The 22945-nt window shown below is 43.9% G+C and overlaps 2 protein-coding genes across 11 annotated transcripts in view; both read right to left on the bottom strand.

The window, feature by feature from the left end:
- Positions 1-12239, bottom strand: part of plxnd1 (plexin D1) — a 75322-nt gene extending 63083 nt beyond the window's left edge. The window contains 4 exon segments of the mRNA XM_022189133.2: positions 3217-3317; positions 4615-4746; positions 8865-9041; positions 10824-12239. Of these exon segments, the coding sequence (XP_022044825.2) occupies positions 3217-3317; positions 4615-4746; positions 8865-9041; positions 10824-12035 (1622 nt within the window). The 5' untranslated portion in view covers positions 12036-12239.
- A 1793-nt stretch (positions 12240-14032) lies between these two features.
- Positions 14033-22945, bottom strand: part of tmcc1a (transmembrane and coiled-coil domain family 1a) — a 48895-nt gene continuing 39982 nt past the window's right edge. For all 10 annotated transcript variants that reach the window (XM_022189127.2, XM_022189128.2, XM_051949494.1 and 7 more), the window contains 4 exons: positions 21542-21799; positions 20338-21029; positions 18665-18800; positions 14033-16345 (listed from right to left, as the gene is read on the bottom strand). In XM_022189127.2, coding sequence (XP_022044819.1) covers positions 16031-16345; positions 18665-18800; positions 20338-21029; positions 21542-21799 — 1401 coding nt within the window. In that variant the 3' untranslated portion in view covers positions 14033-16030. The remainder of the gene's footprint in view (positions 16346-18664; positions 18801-20337; positions 21030-21541; positions 21800-22945) is intronic.

Here is a 22945-nt window from a genome sequence, read left to right as displayed (position 1 = left end):
GTCTATATTGACCCGTAGGACAACACAAGGGTTAAGATAACACATGGACCATCCAGAGCTCATTGATGTTTGCATAACTGGCCTCAGCTCCATTCCTGCTCCACCTCTTTGATCATTTTTGAGCTAGCTTGGAGCCAGGAGGAGCCAGGCAATATGGCGATGGATGTAGCTTTAAAACCAATTTTCAGGAAAATTATTTGCGGCATCACGGAGGTTTTGTCCTTCTTTATTATCAGTCTCTGCTCAGCCTCACTGAGGTTCTAGCATGGAAGAGACTCATTAGGCGTGTTCTTTTCATACCCCATTTCAATTATGTCAACAAAACATGCCAAATTTCGAAAAAACTAGCGTAGGTAGGGACATTTCTGATCAAAGAATATTGAATCATGATCAAAGAAAGTGTTCATTGCAAACCTCTGGTAAATGAGCATGGAGGGACTGTGTGTGGTGTGGGAAAACAAATCTGAAAAATATATAGGCAAAAGTCTGCATAAACGAATGAACCTTATTAAAATTGCTGTGGACAGGGAAAAAAAATACAAGAAAGCTTTTCATCCTCAGTTTTAATTATGCCAGTCAGCTCTCAAAAGTTATAATCAATGCAAGCCCACAACTAACCATGAATCGTGGCCGTATGTTAAGATACAGTAAATTAGCATTTTTTTAAATTAAGTAATTAAGTTAAAGAACCTCCTCTTGGGTGATCATGGGTCAAAAGTAGCCTCCTTGTTTTCCATCTGGAAGAATATATTTAGTTTATCCAGTAAACTCCAGATTTTATCTTTAAGTACCGAATGTCCTCTTAAATGCCAGTTAGCATAAACGGAAGCGGACATCCAGGAAACTTCATCTTACCATCTCAAAAGAAAAAGACATACAGTCTCGGATGAACATCAACAAACAGTGTGGGAGTCGCAAATACTAGCAAATACACCCAGTCACTCAGATCATGTTTTTTCCTTTCTCTATTTTTCTTTTTCTAGTCTTTATTCAAATGCATTCATGTCTCGCCTGCTAATTCAAACGACAATTTGATCAAGCGCTGCAGTGGGAGAAAATCAATTCAAATTTTTCTCTTTTCGCTAAAAGTCAGGCAGTGCTAATGAACATACAATAAACATGCAGGAGCTGCGCACACACTAACACACTCCTCACCTGCCTCACCGCTGCCTGCTGACTTTAAAAAGCTGCTCAAACAGATCCTTAAAATAAACACAGACAACATATGCAGCTAAAATATGACCTGAGAAAACTCATCACCTCCTAAGTGTCGCTACGTCAGATAAGGTGGGAACCCAGTGTGACTGTTAAACAGCAGGAGAATGAACATACGAGTGTCTAACTGCACACGCACAGACACAAACACACACTACGACGCACACAAAGTCGCTGCGAGATAAGCACATGCAGATAAGCACGATAATTTGTGAATAGCAGAGACTGCATGTGATGCATAATTTGATTCAAATAAAGATATTAAAGTGCTTTCTTGTGACATGTGGCAGATTAAACCAGCTCCGGCATGAAAAGAGTGATCAAGGACTGAGCTTTATCTCTGGCAGAGAAACTAGCTTTCTCTTTTTCAGACAACAATGCTGCCTCCAATAAGTGAACAGACGTGTTTTCATGCTCCCTCTACATGCAGACGTGCTGAGAGACGTCAGAACCATGCATAAAATCAAACCGGCACCCACAGACACATAGTGGCTTCACAGATTCTGAGATCTAGCGGCCCTTTTTTCCCCCCATCTATGGTGGTATCAGACAGAGGTGATGGAGGAGACCATACACCCCCACACATCAACCCCTCGATCCCCCGGGCTCTGAGGCTGCAGCGCCAGCCCAGCGGCCAGCGTGACTGGCCAAACAGTGCATCAAACACACACGCACACACACTCATGACATCAGCTCCCTGGCCTCTGAGAGGCAGACAGCGACACACACTCATGCTGACACTTACACACAGGCTTACACACTTTGACATTTCCTTGTCAAAAGAACCAGTGTGCACTCTCCCTCCCACCACCATCATCACAATCAACGCTCCTTTGTAGAGGGATAGAGAGGAGGACAAGGGCACTGGGGGAGGAGGAGAAGACGAGGACGAGGGAGACAGAGAGGGAGGTTGAGAGAGGGATAGCTAAACTCTCAAAGCTACTGAAAAATGCGAGGGCAAAAAAAGGAAAAAAAAAAGGAAGCTGAAGACAGAGAATCACAAGGGTAAAAAATGCAGTGAAGCGCGAAAGGGACTGGGATAAAGAGACGACAGATAGATAAATAAGGAGAGGAGACAGGGAGATGACAGTGAGACAGTCTGACCGCATACACACAAACACACAACACTCATCAGTTCCACTCTTCCAGCTCTGAATGGCCCCTGGCAATGCCAGAGCCTCCAGAGCTGCAGCACAGCTCATCACAAAATTCACTATCTCATCTGATCTGCTTTAATCACCAAGCAACCAACCAACTCACACACACTAACACGCAGACAAACAACCGGTAAACAAACACATCTCGACACCACACATATTCTCCCTGAAAGCCAGTGAATGCAGGGCCAGAGAGCCAGTCCTGACAGAGCCGCATTAATCACAGTGTACGCTCGCTCGTTCACAGTTACACTTCAGCCAAGTCACTGGGCACTCCAAAGCCTGTAACTCCCTCCCCGAACTACCAAAGATCCAGGGGAGCGCTCCAAACAATGATGTTACTCCCGAATCTGAGGACTAATGAAAAGCAAATCAATTCTGCTCGATCCAACAACAGCCTTCCAACCCAAAAATACACTCTGTTACTGCCAAGGCTCATTCAGCCGGGCGACATTTTACAAAATGAGAATGAGTGTGATGAAAACCAGCAAACGAGCCGCGGTGGTTTTATTGATGCAAATACTTAAAGTATCAAAACGGCAAGCAGGAATTATTTTATTGTCCCATCAATGTGATCTTTTACTGCCTCAAAATGAGTACATTAGGTTTAGTCAGTCACTCACAGAAACAACTACAACTAGACTCCCGCTTAAACAGGAGTTTATAGAGACAGTAAACATTTCCACAACTCACGTCCATGCTGTTTGATTACGTCAGGATGCATGTGGTGTGTGCGTGACAACAAAGCATATCATAATATCGGCGGAGGAGGTTGAGTAGGGACGGACGACAAGTCTGAAGGAGGCGGTTAAAGAAACAGAATCTGAGCTTGTGTGTTTCTTACCGATTCTCCAGAGTACACCAGCCACAGTGGGCGTCTCCGGCTCCCAAACAGTCACTGCAGCTCCTCCACTGGTCACACTGAGCCACTTTCACTCTCAGCATCTGCACAACACAGCACAAAGATCAAACATGCACGCAACATTTTACGCACCGGCAACTGACAGAGAATTACAATAATATCAAGCAAAAACACCAAACGCCTAACCTCTGAAGTGCAAAGATATGCTCGTGTTCTCTGTTTTGTATCATTATGATTTGAAAGAGTGAGATTTGTACCATTGACCAGACAAAATCAATTTGAAAACTCTGGCCTTGTGGGAAAATATGAGGGATGTCTTCACCCTCATCTCACACCTTATTGACTAAACAATCAATTAGACAGTCAATACACTAATCTAACAGAGAACAAGGCAACACTTGAGCATGCACCGTCCTGCCCTTATAAACAGTAAAAAAAGAAAATTTAACAAATGGTTGCTGACACTTTTATGGAGTTATACTGCAAAGCTGATATGACATGCACCGGTTTTTCCTGCACAGCTTCTACAAAGAATGTACCAAAGCCAGGTGACCACAGGAGAAATTAGAATTATTAGTGCATGTATAACACATCCTCAGATTTGCTTATAACTGCTTTATAATGTGTTATAACGTGTTTATTAAATGATTTCATTGTATACTGCTTATACTGTAAAGACAATACACATGCCCCAAAATTCTTGAAATGACAAATACTCTTCTTTGCAATTGCTTTTCCAGGAATGGACTATTGTAGGCTAACATAAACATGAAGAGAATGGCAGACTCCAATGCTAGAAATGGAAACTGCTATGTATTAAGTTATTACAGACTGCAAATTCAAAGAAAAGCTATTGCTGAAAAAAAATACTACCATAAATAGTACTAAAATGTGTTTTGATTCAATGAAAATGTTTGTAACTCGTATTTGCTGCTTTAAAAGATCCTTTGGAACAGTTGGCCATGTGAGTGTCTAAAAAGAACTTCCGCTTATCAGTGTGCATGTCAAACTTGTCTACTGTGGCTGGGAGCACCGTGATTTAATCTGAGCACAATCCACTAACAATCAGGCGCATTTTGTGCTGTGCTGAACAGAAAATGCTGGAGGTGCCACCACATCCTGTCATAAGCACGACTGTTACGAAACATTTGGGTTTGAAAGCGCAGCCCTGAAAGCTACTCAAGGTCTGCACACACGTCTGTCTCCGCCACAAACATGGGAACGTTCTGCTAAACTGAGACGAGCGGCAGCCAGCTGAAGGGAAACGGCGTCTGATTGCGGTTATTATGGCTCATCTCCATGTTGACATGAATAAATTAGTGACAGCAATGCAGGGGATCAACAAACATGTTGAGGTTGAAACCTCGCCCGCAGCCTTACGTGGTGAGAGGTCATCACATAGAGAAAATTGCTGTCGTTGGGGTCGAAGGTCATGATGTGGTGGACCGCTTCGCCGGCCGGCAGCTTCAGTGCCCACTGATTGGCTACGGTCATGTTCGCCAGGAGGGTCAGCTGCGGAAAACATGGACACAAGTTGAATCACGGAGCAACAAAAATGCCTTACTTTGCATTCAAACTGAGGAATTTCTCATTGAGAACTGTTCGCCATAACTGTACTGACAGTCACTAGAAACTTTGAGGTAGAAATGTACGCAGAATTCTACTTGTAGGGGGGTTGTAATTATTCATTGTGGATTTACTGATGATCTAGTGCCCTGGTAGTTGAGATAATGATGAGTTGTCATTTTGTCATGATTCACTGCACATGGGTTGGTCACTTTGCAAAAGTGAACCAAATACACACCAAGCAATACTCAGTGAGTATCTGCACAATTTGAGAATGGGTTTTGAAGGCCTATATAAAGGCCCAGAAAAGGCCACCATTGTTAGTCCAGTGAACAGCATCATGCCGCGTCTATCACATGAACAACGTCTCCGGGCACTGGGTATGGTGGAGGCCGGTTTGAGCTACAGTGATGTAGCCAGGCGTATGGGCTGTTCCCAACCCACAATCAGAAGCCTGGTCCAAAGCATGCGCCGACGGATTGCTGCCTGCATCGAAGCAAATGGAGGCCATACTCGGCATTGACTGTTGTGACTTTGTGTTTGGCAGGTGCCGTTTTCTTTTGTGAAATTCTTTATTTTGAAATCATTCTTGAAACTTTAGATTTTTGTTTCTGTATGCCAATATGCTAAACAAATTATTCATATGAAGAAAATCCAGTTTCGGGCTTCAAAATAAAAATTATGTTGAAAAATATGGTCTCAAAGTTTTTAATGACTGTCAGTGTACATTTTCTCTCTGTTGCACATTCAGGCTCAGATGTTTTGCTCAGCAACACCTCAGAAGAAGCAGCTTCTTTTTCCCCTCATTTCCTTTCAGCTGACTTTCACATGAGATTCACACCTTTAACTTTCACACTTTGACAGTTACCTGGAGGCTGCCGTTACTTCCTATGAGCGCTGAGATATATGAAGATACTCCATTACATGCTCCTGAATGTCATACTTTGTGTATTAATATTGGTTTAACAGGAAAGACATTGATGTTGTCTGTTATTGTTTGATTAAACAATGCTAAATTTTTCGCTGTATTAAGCATCTTGTTTGAGTTTGATTGTGTAGTACAACTCAAGGCTTTTTATATTCCTGCTTGTAACATGTATGAGTAACAGAGGAGGTGAAGGTCTGTAAAATGTGTTTTTATGACGCAGACTGTACAATATGTTAATGCCAGATAATGTTTATATGGTGAATCCCCGCTTATGGGTGGTTGGATTAGGTGTTAGGATGTTGATTCTTTGTCACTGTGCTGCACATGGTGTGTAATAAATGTCCAAACAAGGATTGAATTAATCTTTGTCTGAGCCCCCTCGTTCATCCACATTTAAAGGCCAGCATGACAGCATCAGCAAGATAAATATATTCTTTCGTCTGGAAACAGCTCCTCCAAACCTTTCTGGAATACACAAGAGAGCAACCCAACTCTCTGTGCTAATTAAATTCAAGTATGTATAAACAATAGCTGCCGGATTTAGTAAAGCGATTTTTGCTCCTATCCTTTATTTTTAATTTTTTTTTTCATGTTCCACCTTCTCAAATACTTTTTTTTCATGCAGTGTGCCTAATCTCGTTCTGCCGAGCGGTGATTTATCTACGCGCTGGCCTTCCTACAGTTCCAGATAATAAAACGGGTGACATGTTCTCACGTACGCACACACATACGCACACACACACAGAGCTGTGTAGAAAAAACAAACTGTGCTGAGTGAGACTTCCTGTCACCCAGACAGTGAAAGCTCTTATTTCTGCGATTTGTCGGGTCTCCCTTCAGTGGCGACATCCTGCCATCCTGAGGAACTGGCAAACTGACCGGCATCTGGTGACAAGCTCGAGCTGTGTCACTTCTCCATCCGCTGAACACACAAACAGGCGCAGACGCACACGCTGAGCCATCCCCACCCACTGAGACGTGCTGGTTAATGTTAAACCGAAGCAGACAGAAGCTTAGTAAACCATTGGCTTAACCTGCGATGAAAGGCATTATCTCAGCCTCCAAATATCACTGTCGTTTTTATAACACCACCCACCCCTCTGCACACATACACAGAGGCTCTCCTGCCTTGGTGATAGCGAGCAGCTGTGCTATGTCTTCACCCCACACCCCAGTGACTACAAACACATACGCAGGGTGACACAGCGAGCAGCAAGTAAACAGCAGCCCACACACCTGGATAGGGAGCAGAGGGGTGGAGTAGTGAGGAGAGCTGTGGCACAGTACACCACCAGGTCAGCCAACAAAACACCTGCTGTACTGGCAGGTCTCGCCGAGTCCATTCTCTGTCTATCTCCACGCAGATGAAAGACCCTATTCAAAGCGAGGAATGCTCAGCTGCTGTGCTCATTCTCTTTCTATGTGTGTGCGCGCTTGTGTACCTGTGTGTGGAGGAGAGAGAATACAGATGGATGGAGGTGGGGCAGGAGAGACAGAACAAGAAAGAGATAAAGTCTGTTTGTTTGCAAAATGAATCAAAGGCGCCTTTTATGGAGAAGACGGAGTAAAAAAGAGGAGCCCAAGAGAGAAGGGGACGGTGAAGCAGTGAACTGAGAAGTGCAAGGGTGGACTTGCAGGGGGAGTAAAATTGGACCAGAGTGAGGGGAGATAAAGGCGGACACAGCGAGAGGCAGAAAATGGAAGTCTGCCGTAATGGGGAGGGAGAGACTTCATTAAAAAATGCATGTAATTACAAATTACTTCAGTGAGGGCTCTCAAAGACAGTAAAAGAGGCCTAACTTAATCTGAACCACTGTTCCCCTGTGTTTAGTCTGAGCCAAACTCACAGTCAGAATCACATTACACACACTAACAGCACCATTAACCTCTGTAACAGCTCTATCCTCAGGGCACACACACATAGAAGCTCACTCACACTCTTAGACGCTGCCACACACACAGATGCAGAGACAAACAATGAAAGGCACATAAAGCTAAAAAAGCACAAAGCCTGCTGTTGCCCAAGGTCGCAGAAATACTACACTCTCTATATAACAAGGTTGACACACACACACACTCACATATAGCACATCATCGCAGTGTACCCATTCATTTGAGTAAACACATGAAATCACTAAACCACTCTCACTGGCCTACAGACAAAGTCAAACACCTAAAAACACAGTCAAACCTGCAATCAAGCAAACAGACGTACACAAACACACTCATACACGCTGCTGCTGCTTACACCATCTCAACCAACGTGGTGCATCCGGTGTAAACCCTCCAAAAACCAATTACTGCAGGCTCAGCTGGGGCTAAAGCGGCGCCTACATCTGGGGAGGCAAACAAGGAGCTCTTGTAGCGGGACCTAAACGGAGCACCCTGCAGCAGAACGGTTTTAATGTTGTACAAAGGCACCAGGCTAATGCAAAACAATAGGGTCAGAGTCGTATTATGTTGTTTCCAGAGACAGCTGAGGAGCAGCTTGTTGTGCTCGCAGGCAGATCTGCTACTTAGCGAGCTCAGTCAGGGGTGACCAGGAATGTGGCTGAGACAGAATTAAGGAATGCTGTTAATTGGCCAGGAAAGGTTTTCACAAGCTGGACCTTCTGCAGATGTTTAAAAGCTGAGGTCGCACACCAACGCAGGGCAGCGCTGAGTCATATGTCGTCAGCCGCTCTTGTTAAACGGCGTTCTGGTGATCTCTCAGACAACAACCAGGTCTGAGGCACATTAAAGCACGATTAGGACGACTTAAGGTCCAGGATGGGTCATGGATGACTGGAGTGAGGGGGCTGGATGAGGGGTGACAACCCTGAGAACCTACAAGATGAAAGCAGACATTCCTGCTTGTTCTACAGCTGCTATAAGTGTTTCATCGCACACCTATGTTCGGTTTATTGAGAGACTCAGCGGCCACATCAGAGCAGCACTACGTAACGGTACTGTTATAGTTTTTCCAAGCTTCAGGGCTCGATCACATGAAAAATATTATCTCCATTGAGCGGTGACCATTTTGCACTGCAGCTTTGTTAAGACCTGAGGTTACGTTAGGTTAAACAAGTTTCCATCTCAATCACTGTACAGGATCTCAGTGTGTATGTGTGGATGTGTGTGTTCACGTGTGTCTCACCTTACGAAGTCGTCCATTACTGGTTCCTAGAAAAACCACAGTGTGGCCGTGCACATTGTCCACAGAGACTGAACTAAGGCCTGGGTATTCAAAGAGAGGAGCGGCCCTCAGGGACCTCCGTAAAGCCAGAGGGTGCTGCAGGTGAGCCGCACCGCAGTCCAGCTGCTCGGGCTGCAACTGCAACACAGACAAAACCAGAGAGAGAGATCAATTCTCATCAGCTTTCATATGGAAGAACGGCATACAGATTAGTAGACAGGAGAGAGCAGAGCACAAAGGGAGCGCTGTGAGATGAAAGTGTCGTAGAAAACAAGAGCTGATAGTAGCTATCACATTGGTGCTGCTCATTCTCCTAAATCACTTTTTAGACATCTCAGTGAACACTTGAAAAGGGCTTACAAGGGTCTTCAACACTCATAAGACTTTGCTTTTGTCAAATCCACAGTGGGCAATGATAAAACATTAGTGCCACGCATGGATGAGCACCAGGATCTACTGGGAATTCTCTGAATATTTTAGAGCACGCAGAGGCAAAAAAAAGAAAAAGAAAAAAGAATTAAGCACAGTAGATATTTGTAGAGTCGTTTCCCACGGGCCCTTCTGCTCGCGGCCTCGTCTCTCTTATCATAAATAGTGTCTGGCTTTCCCTCAGTGCTCGTCTTCCAACTGTCGACTACAAAAAAGATCACATTTCAGCCGCCGCAGCAACGTAAATGTAAAACTAAAGACTGTAAAACTTTATTCTGTGTGCGGCGTATAGGTTGAAGTACAGCAGGAGAGCAAAAATCAGCACTGAATCACACTGAACTGTGCAGTTGTCTATCTCAGGAGGCCCTGGGGGCAAACTGAGATTCTATTCAGAAAACTGGTCACGAGAGGAGTGGCCCCGGGGCCACAGCCAACAAGACAGTGGCAGCGAGCAGGGCAGCTCTCTGACCTGACAGCACAGTGGTCACGGGACGGCCGCCTTTGACCTTAACTCTGTCAGTCAAAAAGCAACACAATGAAAAGCTAGAATTTCACTGCATTCCTTATGAAGCTCTCTTTGTCTTTCTCATCAGACAGCATTCATGAAGCGGTCAGATATCGCGCATGTTGCTAAATTATCCTTAAGGGCAAATATTTAATTTGGTATGTGAGTTGAAAGCGAGTAAAAAACTGTTGATAATGTCTGACTATGTTCATAACAAAGAGCTTCTTCATCTTCTAACTCAGTGGTAAATTTGTGGCTGCGTTATAGTTAGCAGCACACGCTCAATAAAAGATATGTCTGGAGTTTCACTGAAACCCTGTTGACCCTTTCCCATCTTTATATTTGATAAGACAGGGAGTCGCTGCATGTGAAAGGAGTCTCACCCTTCCCACAACCCCAGCGTCGCTCTGGAGGGTCGTTCCAACTATTATGACCTCTACTCCTGACATGGGAGATCCTCTCTCCGAGTCAGGAGCCTCTGGGCTAAAGAGGATAACTGCTTGTAAGCACGAATGGGAGCTGGCAGAGAGATGCAGCAGCCATGAGTGAGTTAATCTCATAACAGCCTGAACAACTGTAGGAGCCTTTAGCTTTCATACATCAGAACCAGGTTTATTGGAATTTGACTCTAGTGTATGAAGAAAAAGTCCAATTTTCATCATGTGCAGGCTTGAATCCATTAAGCATTCAATAATCTTCACTAAATAATGCACAGATAAGAAATGGAAGCTGAGTAATGACATAATGAAACTGAAAATTCTGCTGAGCAGGCTGATCATTTGAGGTTTTCTTGTCACTTCTTCTGTCAAATCAAGATTGAGGCATTTGTTTCTAGCAGATAACTTTCCTTTTTGTATTATATTACACCTTCAGGCAGAATATAATTTGTTAAAACGTTCTTCTTTGCCCACATAAAAATGAATCAAAGTAAAAAAATAAACGAACAAGGAATGAAATACACAATAAAATAATATATAAGCTCTTACCACCAGGTTTCCCTTCTGGATGCAGGCTGCCCCGGAGCCCTGGATAACGCTGTCCAGCACCTGGACATCGCTGCTGGGAGAGTTGGAGCAGTTCCTGCGGCCTTGTCGAATCTCCTCCTCGATGTCTCCAAACTTGAAAGCGCACAGAGCGGACTTTTTATCCGCCTTGGAAAACACTCCAAACAGGTAGGGCTCTGAACTCAGCCCGTCCTCTCCTTGAATCTCTGCGGGGTACACGGACAGCAGCCGGTTGTAAATGTTCCCGTTAAATCCGCACTGTAGAGGCATCTGGATGTAGGATTCCGTGAGCTTCCTGCTCTCCGGCCCGGTGGATTTTCGGAGATTCTCGGTATCCAGACAAATCCTGGAGAGGATGCTGTTGGGCTGGCTCTCCTTGTGCCCCATTTTCGCATCATTGTTGAAGGCAATATAGGAATAAGTCTTCTGGATGAACGCGTGCACGAAGTTGAGTTTGTTTTTGGTTTTGACCTCTTGTTTGATCTTGAACACGTTATCCTCTGAAGGGTTAATGTCATATGTGAAAAGTCTGGATAAATCCTTAATGTTCAAGGAGCGGATCGCGATCTCCGGGGTGTTCTCAAAGCGCAGGTCCTCCTTGCTGTGATTTTTGGGGAAAAACTGGGTTCCAGCCCCTGTGTAAGTGGCCCCAACGAGCAGCCGGGTGTTTCCCCCGTGGCTCTTGAAGATGAGCCCCACGGTGGACGCGTTCGGGTGATTGGCAGCGATGTTGAGCATGCTGGGGAAAACAGTCTTCTCGCCCTGAGGTGGGAACTCCACCGCTATTTCGGAAATATTGTCCATTTTTCGGAGCTCACAGAAGCCCTGATACACGGATCCACACACCACCACGACCCCCTGCTCCCGGTCCAGCTTCAGGAGCTTGTTGTAGTTGTCAGTGAGGGATTTGGGATGCTCGCACGGAGCCTGGGGCAGCTGTGGCGCATGGCACAACAGGTTGTCCTCCACCGGCCCGGTCCTCTTCTCCACCTCGACGTTCAGGGTCCCGTTGAGCTGGTAAACGGAGTTAACGGTGGCCAGGTAGACCTTTCTAGACACCGGGTCCACCACAAAGTTATTGGTGTGATTTGGAGACGCGAATGCCTGTTGGATATGCAGCGCGCTGGCACTCCGGCGCGTCTCCAAAGCCAGGACGCCGAGAAGCAGAACGGCTATCTCTATCGAAGGAGGCATTTTTCCTTCTGACCGGCTTCCGCGTGTTCTGTGCCGAGGGGTGCATTGAGCAAAGACAAAATTGTGTGTTTGTTCCTACTGCGACAATCCGAGAGGAAAGGCTGTTTCCTGCTCAACGCCTAAACCCAGAATGACGCGATAAGCGAGTCGTGCTTCCTTTTCAGGCTGCCTCCTCTGTCCCTCTCTGCCCACTGTGCAGCAGCAGCAGCCTCTCTCCTGAGGCGCACTGAGACACAATGCCAGGTCGAGATTTGGATTACTTTTAAAAATGAAAACACCCAAATAGAGACAAATTAAAGATGATTTGTTCGTGCGCAATTTTGGACACTCACGTCTGCGCAACAGTGATCAAACTTATTTGGAGTCATATCTTGGTCCAGCTTGTTCAAAAATGGCTTCATAAGTCAAGGATTAAGAAATAGGAAAATGTAGGTAAAAGATGGACTTCACTGGGAGCAGGGGCGTTAACTCATTAACCCTGAAGAATGGCACCGACTCCCTGGAATGACACATCCCATCAAAGCGCGCTGTCAGGCCGCTGTGCTGTGATTGATCACGGTTCACTTATTGGATCCTGATGTGTTTTTTTTACTCTGTCTACAATATTACCGCATTTATATGTGAACATAATGTGAACTGATCACGTGAAGTTATAATGACCGTCCACCGTTCCTTTCAAGATGAACCACTTGATGAGTCTCCACCCCTGCGTGGTTCCGCTCGTCTCGGGGTTAATGTCGGGTCACCGTCCCACCTCCTGTGCTCCACAGTCCCTCGGCTCTCAGATTAGTTGTGCAGATCCAAAAGGGTTCCGTTTTGGGCACATACGGCACGGTAAGCACCATGAAAGTGCTACCAGATGGGCACATCAGCACACCTTTCCGGGTTTTGACATCCACATCCATCCACCAAAGCTTTCTTGCACGTTTTACCTCATAAATATTCAAGTGCAACACATGCGCCCCCACTCAAAAATGCACGAATATGGTTAGCATTTTTTTTTTGTCTCTGGATGGAGCGTGCATATGCTCACATCTCTGAATAGAAATGAATGATTCCTAGTAGAGGAACGACGGGGAATGTGTCAGACACTGCATAAATCAGTTTGCAGGCGAGCCCGAGAAGTGTTATCTCTGAATACATGCAATAATTAAAGTTGATGCTAAATCGTGTGCAATCGCTTGTGCCTATTTACTGTGGACTCCTCTGGGGACAAACTCACTCTCTCCTCCCGCTACTCCCCTCCACCCTCAACACTCCCTCCCTCCCTCCCCGTCACCACTTGCAGCTTTCAGTAAAGGCAGATAAGTGCGGCCCGTGTTTACCTTGGCGCACAGCCATGCGCATCAAATGTGGCAGTGTAGAAAAGGAGGGAAGCTCTCTGATAAAGTGCAACATAATGACCCCCCCTACATCTGCACAGCACAATGGCTCAGCCGCCAACAGTGTCAGCACTGTGCGCGCACACGTAAGCGCGATCCTGGACAGCGAGCCTGGAGGCATCAGGAGGTCCTGCAGGGATGAAGCTCGCTGTGGGGCAGAGATATCAGCATCACATCACATCACACTGGAGAGGTGTGGCTGCTGGCTCACCTAAAGCAGCACTCAGCGGAATCAAGCTGTATGTGTGAGAGAAAGAAGAAAGTAGAATAAAGTGGAGGTAGACGTGATCTCTCCTGTGTTTCTAATGAAAATATTATCCCTGGTGGCCCACTCTAACTTTTGGCAGTGAGGGGCCCTTCAACCCAACCTGTTTCCTTCCTGATAAGGAGCGACCTCTTTATGCTTGGACACCCTCCTCTCTTACAACAGGCCAGTCACACAAACCCAGCACAGCCTTTCACGCACACGAGTCAAACATCAAGGGTTACGAGGTAAAAGATTGCCATCTAGTGGTTACATGACGCATCTGCAAGCGGCCTTAAAATAAGACTTGAGTCCATGAACGCTCTCGACCAACACACAGTCCGCTTAAAGAAATACTGGTGGCTCATGAGTTAGTCAGGAATGCACTTTATTTTTTTCCACACTTAGAAAAGGACATCAGAAGGCACTGGAGTGGTTTAGCACACAACTTACATCATAGGTGTTACTGCAAAAACACGCTAAGGTCAAAGGTCAGCTCACTCTCAACTTGTTCACCTGATGGTAAATCTGAAACAGATTGATAACAGCCACTTTAATTGTATGTTCAACTTGAGTGCTATCAAGTTGACTCACATTCTGTGCAGAAATTACTTTGAGAGGTGTTTTTTTATCTTTAGACAAGGATGACAGTGATCCTGACCTCAGTCAACTCGTCTTTTCCCGCTGAGGGAGCCCGTCTACAGAGGGACAACCTTTGAAGTCTCTATCAAAGGTTTCTTCAGCCTCAGCATGACCTATGTGCCATCCAGCAGTGTGCTAAAGTGCAGCTGTACAGTTCAAATGATCACACTATCTGTTAGAAAAATCAGCTTCTCAGCATGAAATGCAGGGTGGACTATTTAATGTGCTAGGTCATCTTGTAGTGTCCTTGACTAGATGAGAAAGGGAGAACATGAAAAAGACTGGAGCCAAGGAACACTAATCAATGAAGCAAGGTGCAGAAACACACAACTGAGGATTCAGAGTCAAGGTCACATTTAGATTGTGAATAGCTTTACCTCTGCAAAACGTACGTCCCCCAAAGTGTCACATCAAGACATTCATGACATATCTGAGAAGAAGATAGACCTGCTGTGCAACATCCTCTGTCTGTCCTCTCAGCTATTGGGTGCTCAGGCATCCCAAGGTTAGCTAAGGTTTGGCACTGGGTGATCACACCTTAAGAAAGAGTGCTTGTAGAAAAAAAAAGGAACGGCCACAGAGATCATACGCAGGGAAGAGGTGTTAGTAAAATCGCATACAAGCGGTGTGCATTCGACTGACGTGGCAGTGGAGACGACTTTCACTGTAGATATGAAGCAGCATTCCTGATGCAACTGAGAAAGAGCCAGATGAGCACCAGTGGTCTCTCTTTCCCAACCTGATCACGTCAAATATGGCAGGAGGAGACATTTATCCTGGCAAATCAATTTTACTTAGACAATGACCCTTGCTTTTAAAAGCAAAATTGGTTATGTAGTTTTCCTAATGACAACATGCAGCATTGTATACATGCTGCAAGTATGGCAGATGCTTGACAATAGCCAGATGTCGTGTGTGTGTGTGTGTGTTTATGTGCCGTTTCTATGGTGAGCAGCCCGTCATGGCTTTCCCCCTCTAAAGTCTTTATGCATCATTCACAATCTCGCCTATTGAAGACTGTTTCTCTTCTTTTTCTTTAAAAAGGAAATAATTAAAAGCATGTGATCTTCGCTATTAGAAATGGTAAGGAAGCACAAAGTCTCTAGTCATCATGACGCTCCAAAGTCATGGTCAGTCTTTCAACAAATTTCATCACAGCAAGAAAAGAGCAACTCCCAGGAAAGATTTCAGCCATGGTTCAAATCTACCAATCACAGCTGGGTCAGACTTCTCTTCCTAAAGGCAATCAACCACATTCTCACATTTGCATGTCTCTACAGTCAGACTGGGCCTTTGGGGCGACTCATCAGCTCAGTTTCCTGACTAAACTCCCCACCATGTAGAGTGAGAGGAGCGTAATGCTACATGGTACTGAATAAAATAACATTGAAAATAAAAATAATATTATTAGAAATAACATTATAATTGATTAAAGTCTAAGGATAAAAATAGTACAATGTTGCATTTTGTGAGGGATAACAACACAATAGTTCATTAAAAAATGTAAACAGTCTTGTCCTCCCTAAATGTGAATGTTCTCAAGTTTACTTTCTTCATTCCTCTTTATCTTGATCCAGGCTGTGTCCGAATTAGCTCAGCTGAATTTGGAGCGTGCGGACACACAGCCATCCTCATGGCGATCACGTTCTTCTAGCTCCCTGCATGATTGCAGCTATAAGTTACATCGTCTGGCGTCACCAAAGCAACACGTGCTGGCTTCAATCTGGTCATCCTGGGGGCTGCAGAGCGCGGTGTGTGTACCCCGACAGAGCGTCCCAGTTTCTCCACAAGAAGGCCAGGAGGAGGATGAGGAGGAGGGTGGACAGGGAGCGAGACCGTGTCTTCATCAGGGGGACCACACAGTTGGCCACAGTTGAGACAAAGACCAGAAGGACAGCCATAAGGGCCAGTAGCACATTGATAAGTTTTCCCAGGAGGGTCCGGGCTGTGGCATTTTCCAGCCCCTCCAACTGGACGACCTGCTGTTGCTGCTGCTGGAGCTCCATCTTAGAGATCCTGGTCTGACACGCCTCTAATGCCTCCTGTAGAGGACACCCAGAAGAAAAGAAGGTCAGCAAAATCACCAACCTCCTCCATATGAACTAAACCCAAACACAATACACCCACAGTGAAAACTTTACTGTAACGACCTGTATTATACTGAAATAGGTTTCTATGCATAAAATATTTTTCTACCCTCGTGTTTGTGAAAGGACCTCACAAAACATCAGAAACGCCTTTCACTGTGTCCAAACTACAAATTCAAAAATACACACAGTTAAAATAATACCCCTCAGAGTGTTAATCAAAACTGAACACCATCTGCTGTTATTTAGATAAAAAGTCAAGATGTTTTATTGGATTTTTGCCTCAGAACCCCAAAACTTGCCAGCATGTTTGAAAAGCATTCTCTTTAAAAAAATATCAAAATTACAATATGTAACACAAACAGTAAAAACACAAAGAAGCACCAAATTCTCAACTTTCTGATGGTCTTTGAACTACTCATGCATGATGTGTCATTCCTTTGAAAAACTCGACCAAATCTAAGCCTAAAAATCCTATTTAATAAAAATCATGTTTAAAAAAAATAATTTATTCTTTGTTTAATTAAAAATCCACCAAAAATAAACCATTTGAACCACATTCAGAAAACAACTTAAAAAAAATCTGTGCTCCACTGCACAACCCTGAAGCCAATACTCAGCTGTGAGCAAAAATCACGTGACAAAAATGCAGGGAGTTTTCAGCTGTACTGGGTTGAACCATTCAGAAAGAAAAACTAAATATGAGTAAGAAAATATCTATGGTATGTAGACTCACTTTTTGGTAACACCTAGGCACATGTGGAAAATGTTGCACATGTTGATTCCAATTTTTTTTTAACAAATTATCAAAGAAATTTAGAACTGATTTTTTGTTTTTGATGATTTATTATAACCGTGCTAAATTGCACAAAAGACATTTTTAGGATCTCTTTACTTCTGGACATGGATGTGCTGCTGATACAGATGTGCATGATTTTATACTCCAGTGAAAAACGAGCCCATAGTCAGTAAAAATGTGACAAGAGCGAGACTACTTGGGGCTCAGAGGGTTAAACATTTATAAAGTAGCCGCGTAGCATTTATTTTATAGACTTCTACTTACATCTAAGCCTGTATAGACAGCAGGAGAGTACTGGAGTAATGTGAGACATGCACAATGAAATCCCTTTGTTTTGAATAAACAGAAAACCTGATGGGAAGACTGGATCCTTGGACTCATCTTCCTGTTTACATAGTCAACATGCACAATGAGATAATGCCTGTTGGAGGGTGTGTGCCCACCTCAGACTTTAGTTCAACTTACGACTGACACCATGACGTCTAGTCTGACAAACCTGCATTAGCTCACTACTGTCTAAAGCAGGAAGCCAGGCAGGCTTCCCCACCAACATACGCACTTCCACTATTTCAACACAGGGCTGTCTTAGGTCTAAAGGTTCAGTGTGGAACTCCAAATTGAAGAAAATTAAACAGATAAGACAAAGATGATTAAAACTCAGCTTATTCTAAAATGTCATTCAACACTCTCATTATCACAGCAACTCAGAGTTACTTTGGCACTGCTGCTGTAGCATCTTAGTGAGTGTGATAACAGGTCAGGGGCATGTGACTGGTTGATGGAAGAGAAATCGTTTATTAGTGACTACGTCATGAAGCAAAAAGTAGCGCTGCTGAAAATAGAGTTCTGAAACATTACAATATAAGGATGAAATTAAACTTGAGAAAACCATGATACTACTTGGAGATTTCATAAAATAATGCATTTTTAAAGACTATTTGCTTATTGATATAATTCAATTGACTGATATGATTCAATTTTTCACTATCTTTTCATGTAAAGTTAAATAATTACCATCAAATTAGTGGAAGTAGTGAGAGAGGAGGTAATAATAATGTTAAAATTATATGCATTCAAATTCTTCATATGCTAATGACAATCTTTTATCCTTCTTTGACAGCAGAATTTTACATACTGAAAGTTGGTTATTTTGGTCTTTTATGTTCACATGACACCTATTCAACATCTGTTCATCTTGGATTTTATGGGGGAGTTGTTTTTTTTAATGAAAACTGAATGTCAGTGTTGCAGACAAATCTGCAACATTGGGCAAAATAAATAAAACTGGTTTTGACAAGATTTTCAGTATGAGTAAGTGCAACATTTTGGATAGGGAATTGTTATATCCATATGAAGCGTGATGCGGTATTTTGCAAGAGAGTCAAAACCAGCAATCGGCATCAGTTGGTCTTTGTTTCAACTAATATAGTTTGAGATGGGCAGTGTGTTTATGGACGTTGGCTTATAAGACAAACCTGAATGTCTCTGGCTCTCTCATAGGACTGGTAGGCGATCTTCTCCTCCATGCTGGCCAGCTCCTGTTTGAGATTGAGGATCTCGTTCTGGTGCAGTTCTGTCAGGTCATTCAGCTGCTCCTCCAGACGTTCACACCTGAATACACAAGCAAAGAAAACACACACAGAGACGCACGTGAGAGTCTGAGGTATAATTAGCTTAGACAAAGAAACACGCGGGAATTAGTAGAAACAGACCCTGAAAGCATCTGACCACATGGCACCTGGCTGGACTGATGACTCGCCCTGACAAGATTAGGGTATGCTTACTCATCTGCTGATCCAACCAGCCAATCAGAGAGAGTCAGCTGTATGAGACTGGCCAATCGGATATGCCCAGTCAGAGGAGAGGGATCTATACTGCTGTGTATTTTGGCAGGCAATCAGATGGACAACATAGTGCAAGAATAGACACGAGACAACTCCTGTATATGGCTGTGTGTTTGATCGTTTAACAACATTGAACAGGTGTGTACAGTAAACAACATACAGTACATAATGTGAAGTGATGACACATGATTAAAAAAAAAAACTTGGCCTGGTTTTTAAATTTCAGTGCAACAGAAATCATCTCATGAAATACTTTTTAAAATCAATTAAGTGCAGATTATTTTCATGGATATCTGAATTGTTTGATATCAGGAAAAAAACTGAATAATTTTATTTAAATGTTTATGACTCAAAGATTTTCAGTGTAGCATTATTAATGACTAAGAAAACCAAAGAAATTACTGAAACTGTTATTCAATTAGTTAAACTGTTGCTGATAATTTGCTGATGATTGGTTGATTGCTTCAGTTTTACATTCATCAACAATGAAAATAATCCTTACTCGCAACATTACCGGTTACGCTAAAGAAGGAATCAGTTATGAGGAGCTATTTAGAAACATGAGACCGGCTTATTAGTCCCCCTTGGGCAGACTTAAAAAAGCTACTTAGTGGTCATTCTTCGCTGTTGGTAATTATTTTGGTCTCAGAGGACAAACACAGATTGCTCTGGACTTGAACATTTTAGGAAGAAAAATGTTCATGTTTCCTCTACTATGTAAGCAGCTGGTTGTGTTTCCCCTTAATCTCTGTGCCCTCTTGTCAGAACATTCTGTGAGTGTGTGTTTTATGGCCTGAGTATACACAGAGCCTGAACAAGTGCTGAAATGACACTGATCGTCTTAGCACATAGAGGACATTTGAGAACTGTACAGGTGTGTCTGTTACTTTTGTGTTCAACTACAAAATGCTGCCTCACAACAACCAAACATACATTCCTTTCAAAGCAGCAGTAAAAAAAAAAGCAACAAGAACATAAATCTTCAGAAAACTTGGGGCAGTGGCAACATGCTTTGAGAATGAGAGGCCCTTAATGCAAGTTCTATACGTTAGTGTAGATGCACTGGAGGCCAACGTTTTGTTTTTATCTACTGTGCGCTAGCTTTGATAAGAGTGCTCTCTATAGCACAAGCAGGGTGAATGTTGCCCATCATGACACGCCACTGCATGGCACAATCAGCTGTGCTTACAAGTAACCCTCCTGATTACACAATGTTAAAATTTTTAGGGGATTTCTTGTGTTCACTTGAAGCGCTGCAGGAATGCATGATACACACATTTCCGTATGTTCTCTTTTCTCCATACCTGAAGCGTTCCTCCTGCAGTGCTTGCATAACGACTGTGTAGTCTCTCTGATAGTGGGTCTTCAAGCCGTCCAGGCTCTCTTCTAGCCTTGCCTGGCCCTCCCTCAACTCCTGCACTTCCTGCAGCAGCATGTCCAGGCTGGAGCTCTGGCTCCTCTCCAGTGTGTTGCCCTTGGAACTGGGGGGACCACCAGGGGCCCCTGTGGTGCTGTTGGCCCCTGCAGAGCCTGATGTAGCACTCGAGCAGTCATCCTCACTGCCATACTTGGGACTGGACTGGAGGTGATGTCCAGCACTGCCCAGAGAACGTCCGCCAGCAACAGTCACACCCTCTTCCACCGAGGGGTCTTCCAGAGAGTCTTTGAGCGAGGGGATGTTGTCAGCGCTGCCGAATTTGTTGCGAATTAGCGAGGCAATCTCCCGCGGTTTGGAGACGACGGCGCCCGCAGCAGAGTGGGTGGCCTGTGAGAAGCTGGAGAGGCCTCCCTTGACGCTGTCCACCACACCTTCACTGAAGCCTGTGACTTTAGCCCCGACATCCTTCAGGCCCTGCTGCATGTCACGCAGAACATCCTTCGGTTGGCGTGGAATACCGTTGTGTTCCACTTCCCGCAGCTTCCGATGATAGTGCTCCAGCTTCCTCTGCAGCTGCTGGATAGTCTGCGCCGACTTCTGGTTCTTTTTCTCAAAAACCTGACAGCCATAGAACAGGTTTTAATTAGCAAATGCAATGCACATTACACTGCAATTAGCAGTTCTACTTCAAAATATTGAGTAAGCTTCCTCCGTACCTCTAGGGACAAACAAACTGATCAAACAGGTTTAACTGGCCTGTTTAACAACCCAAGCCAATTAGCTGCAATGATTTCATTTGTAACTAAAAATACATACACAGAGCTTACATAATAATCATTTTAATTCAGTTTCTTTTTATATAATACAATTTTACACCAAAAATCCTCACAGAGCACTTTATACAGTAAGGTCAGACTTTGCAGTACTATATTATAAAGAGAAACTCAATAAGTTTAACATTTCTCTGAGCAAGCACTTTGGTGACTGTGGGCTACAACATCTCCTTTTTAGCAGGAAGAAACATCCAGCAGATCCAGACTCAAGGAGGGCGGCCATCTGCCTCGACCAGTTGAGGTGAGGGTAAAGGGGAGAGAAAGGATGATGAAGGCAAACAAACAAGACACGCTTACCTGTTTAATGCGTGTGCTTTGCTGCTTGTCGGCATTATTGGCCAGTTTGAGGTATTCTGCAACGTTGTCATCCCTGGCTGTCTGTTCGATCTTAATCTGCTCCGTGAGCTTGAGGATTTTCTGCTGCAGCTGAGCGATAGCCTGCTTGGTGCGCTGAGGGTCTGGCGTGCCATCCTCACCCCCTGGAAATGAACTGTCCGCCCCACATGAAACAGCCAGGGGTGTTTGTCCCAATCCGCTCACCTCCAGCCGGTCAATCTGTGGTGAGGAGATGGAAAATGAAGAGGGGGGGATTGAAGTGGGTAAAGGGTGAGAGGAGGAAATGAGGGATTTAAGAAGACAAAAACCAGGAGGAAGACAGGGAAGAAAAAGTGTGAGTTGCATATTGTGAGATTGTTCGTCATTTTGCTGACATGTTAAAAAATAGAGGCTTCTGCATTTCTGGAGCCTGTTGTTTGGACAGAAGTCAAATTGAGTCAGCTGAACAGGCTACTCACGGTCAGTTTCTCTGAAGAGGAACACACAAAGTATTCATTTTTCATTCAGGGATTTGCAAAGAAACAAAAGTGGAAGAAAAAAAAACTTTCATAATTTTCAGCACATTCACACAAATCTAAATACATTCAGGTGTGAATCTAAAGCTGTCTGGAAACCTACTTTTCTTTGCTTATAAGAGTATCAGCCAGATCTCTGCTTTATTTAAAAAATTTGTTCAGAGAGTGCCAATGTAGGACAAGACCGATAGGATATTAGATTTTGGTTTACAACAGTTTCAAAGATTAAAAATATTTGTCTGTTTTGCTTCTAAAGATAGTGACCAGATTTTCTGCATCAAAATCCAAGACACCATCTGAATTGTGGTTTTATTGCATTTTCTGAAACCAGATAAACTCAACCTGAGACTATGATGAACTCTTCACACCTCATTTCGCACGTGGCCGAAGTGATTCATTTCCTCACACACCTCAGGGGAAGAACACACTGAACACCAGCATGCTTTAGGGAGTGATTGTGAAGAGAATATTCTTCTTATCTATTAGCATGGATAAAAAAATAAGCAGCTGAACCTGAAATCATAAAGATCAGAGTTCAACCAAACAAAAAAAAATGAAGAACAGCAGATGACTAAGGAGAGAGTGTGGCTGGCTATTCACCACTAACACCACTGCAACACCATAAGAGGTAAAAACAAAGCACCTTAGGCTCACCTGCATTCTGAGCCGCATGACTAATTGATGACAGACACTACAGTCAACAAAACAAACCACAACGCATCCGGGAGAAACTAAAGCTCCTAATGAAACGTGTCTGTATTCCTAATGCATAGAAGCAGTGGATCTCCCCCAAAAATATCTCTTTAGTAACTCATCTCCTGCCACAAAGGCAACCAAGACGTGCGTAAAA

This window comes from Acanthochromis polyacanthus, chromosome 6, assembly GCF_021347895.1.
Source record: "Acanthochromis polyacanthus isolate Apoly-LR-REF ecotype Palm Island chromosome 6, KAUST_Apoly_ChrSc, whole genome shotgun sequence".
Classification (NCBI taxonomy): domain Eukaryota; kingdom Metazoa; phylum Chordata; class Actinopteri; family Pomacentridae; genus Acanthochromis; species Acanthochromis polyacanthus.
Note: the sequence above shows the minus strand (reverse complement) of the source record. Positions and strands in the feature narration are given on the sequence as shown.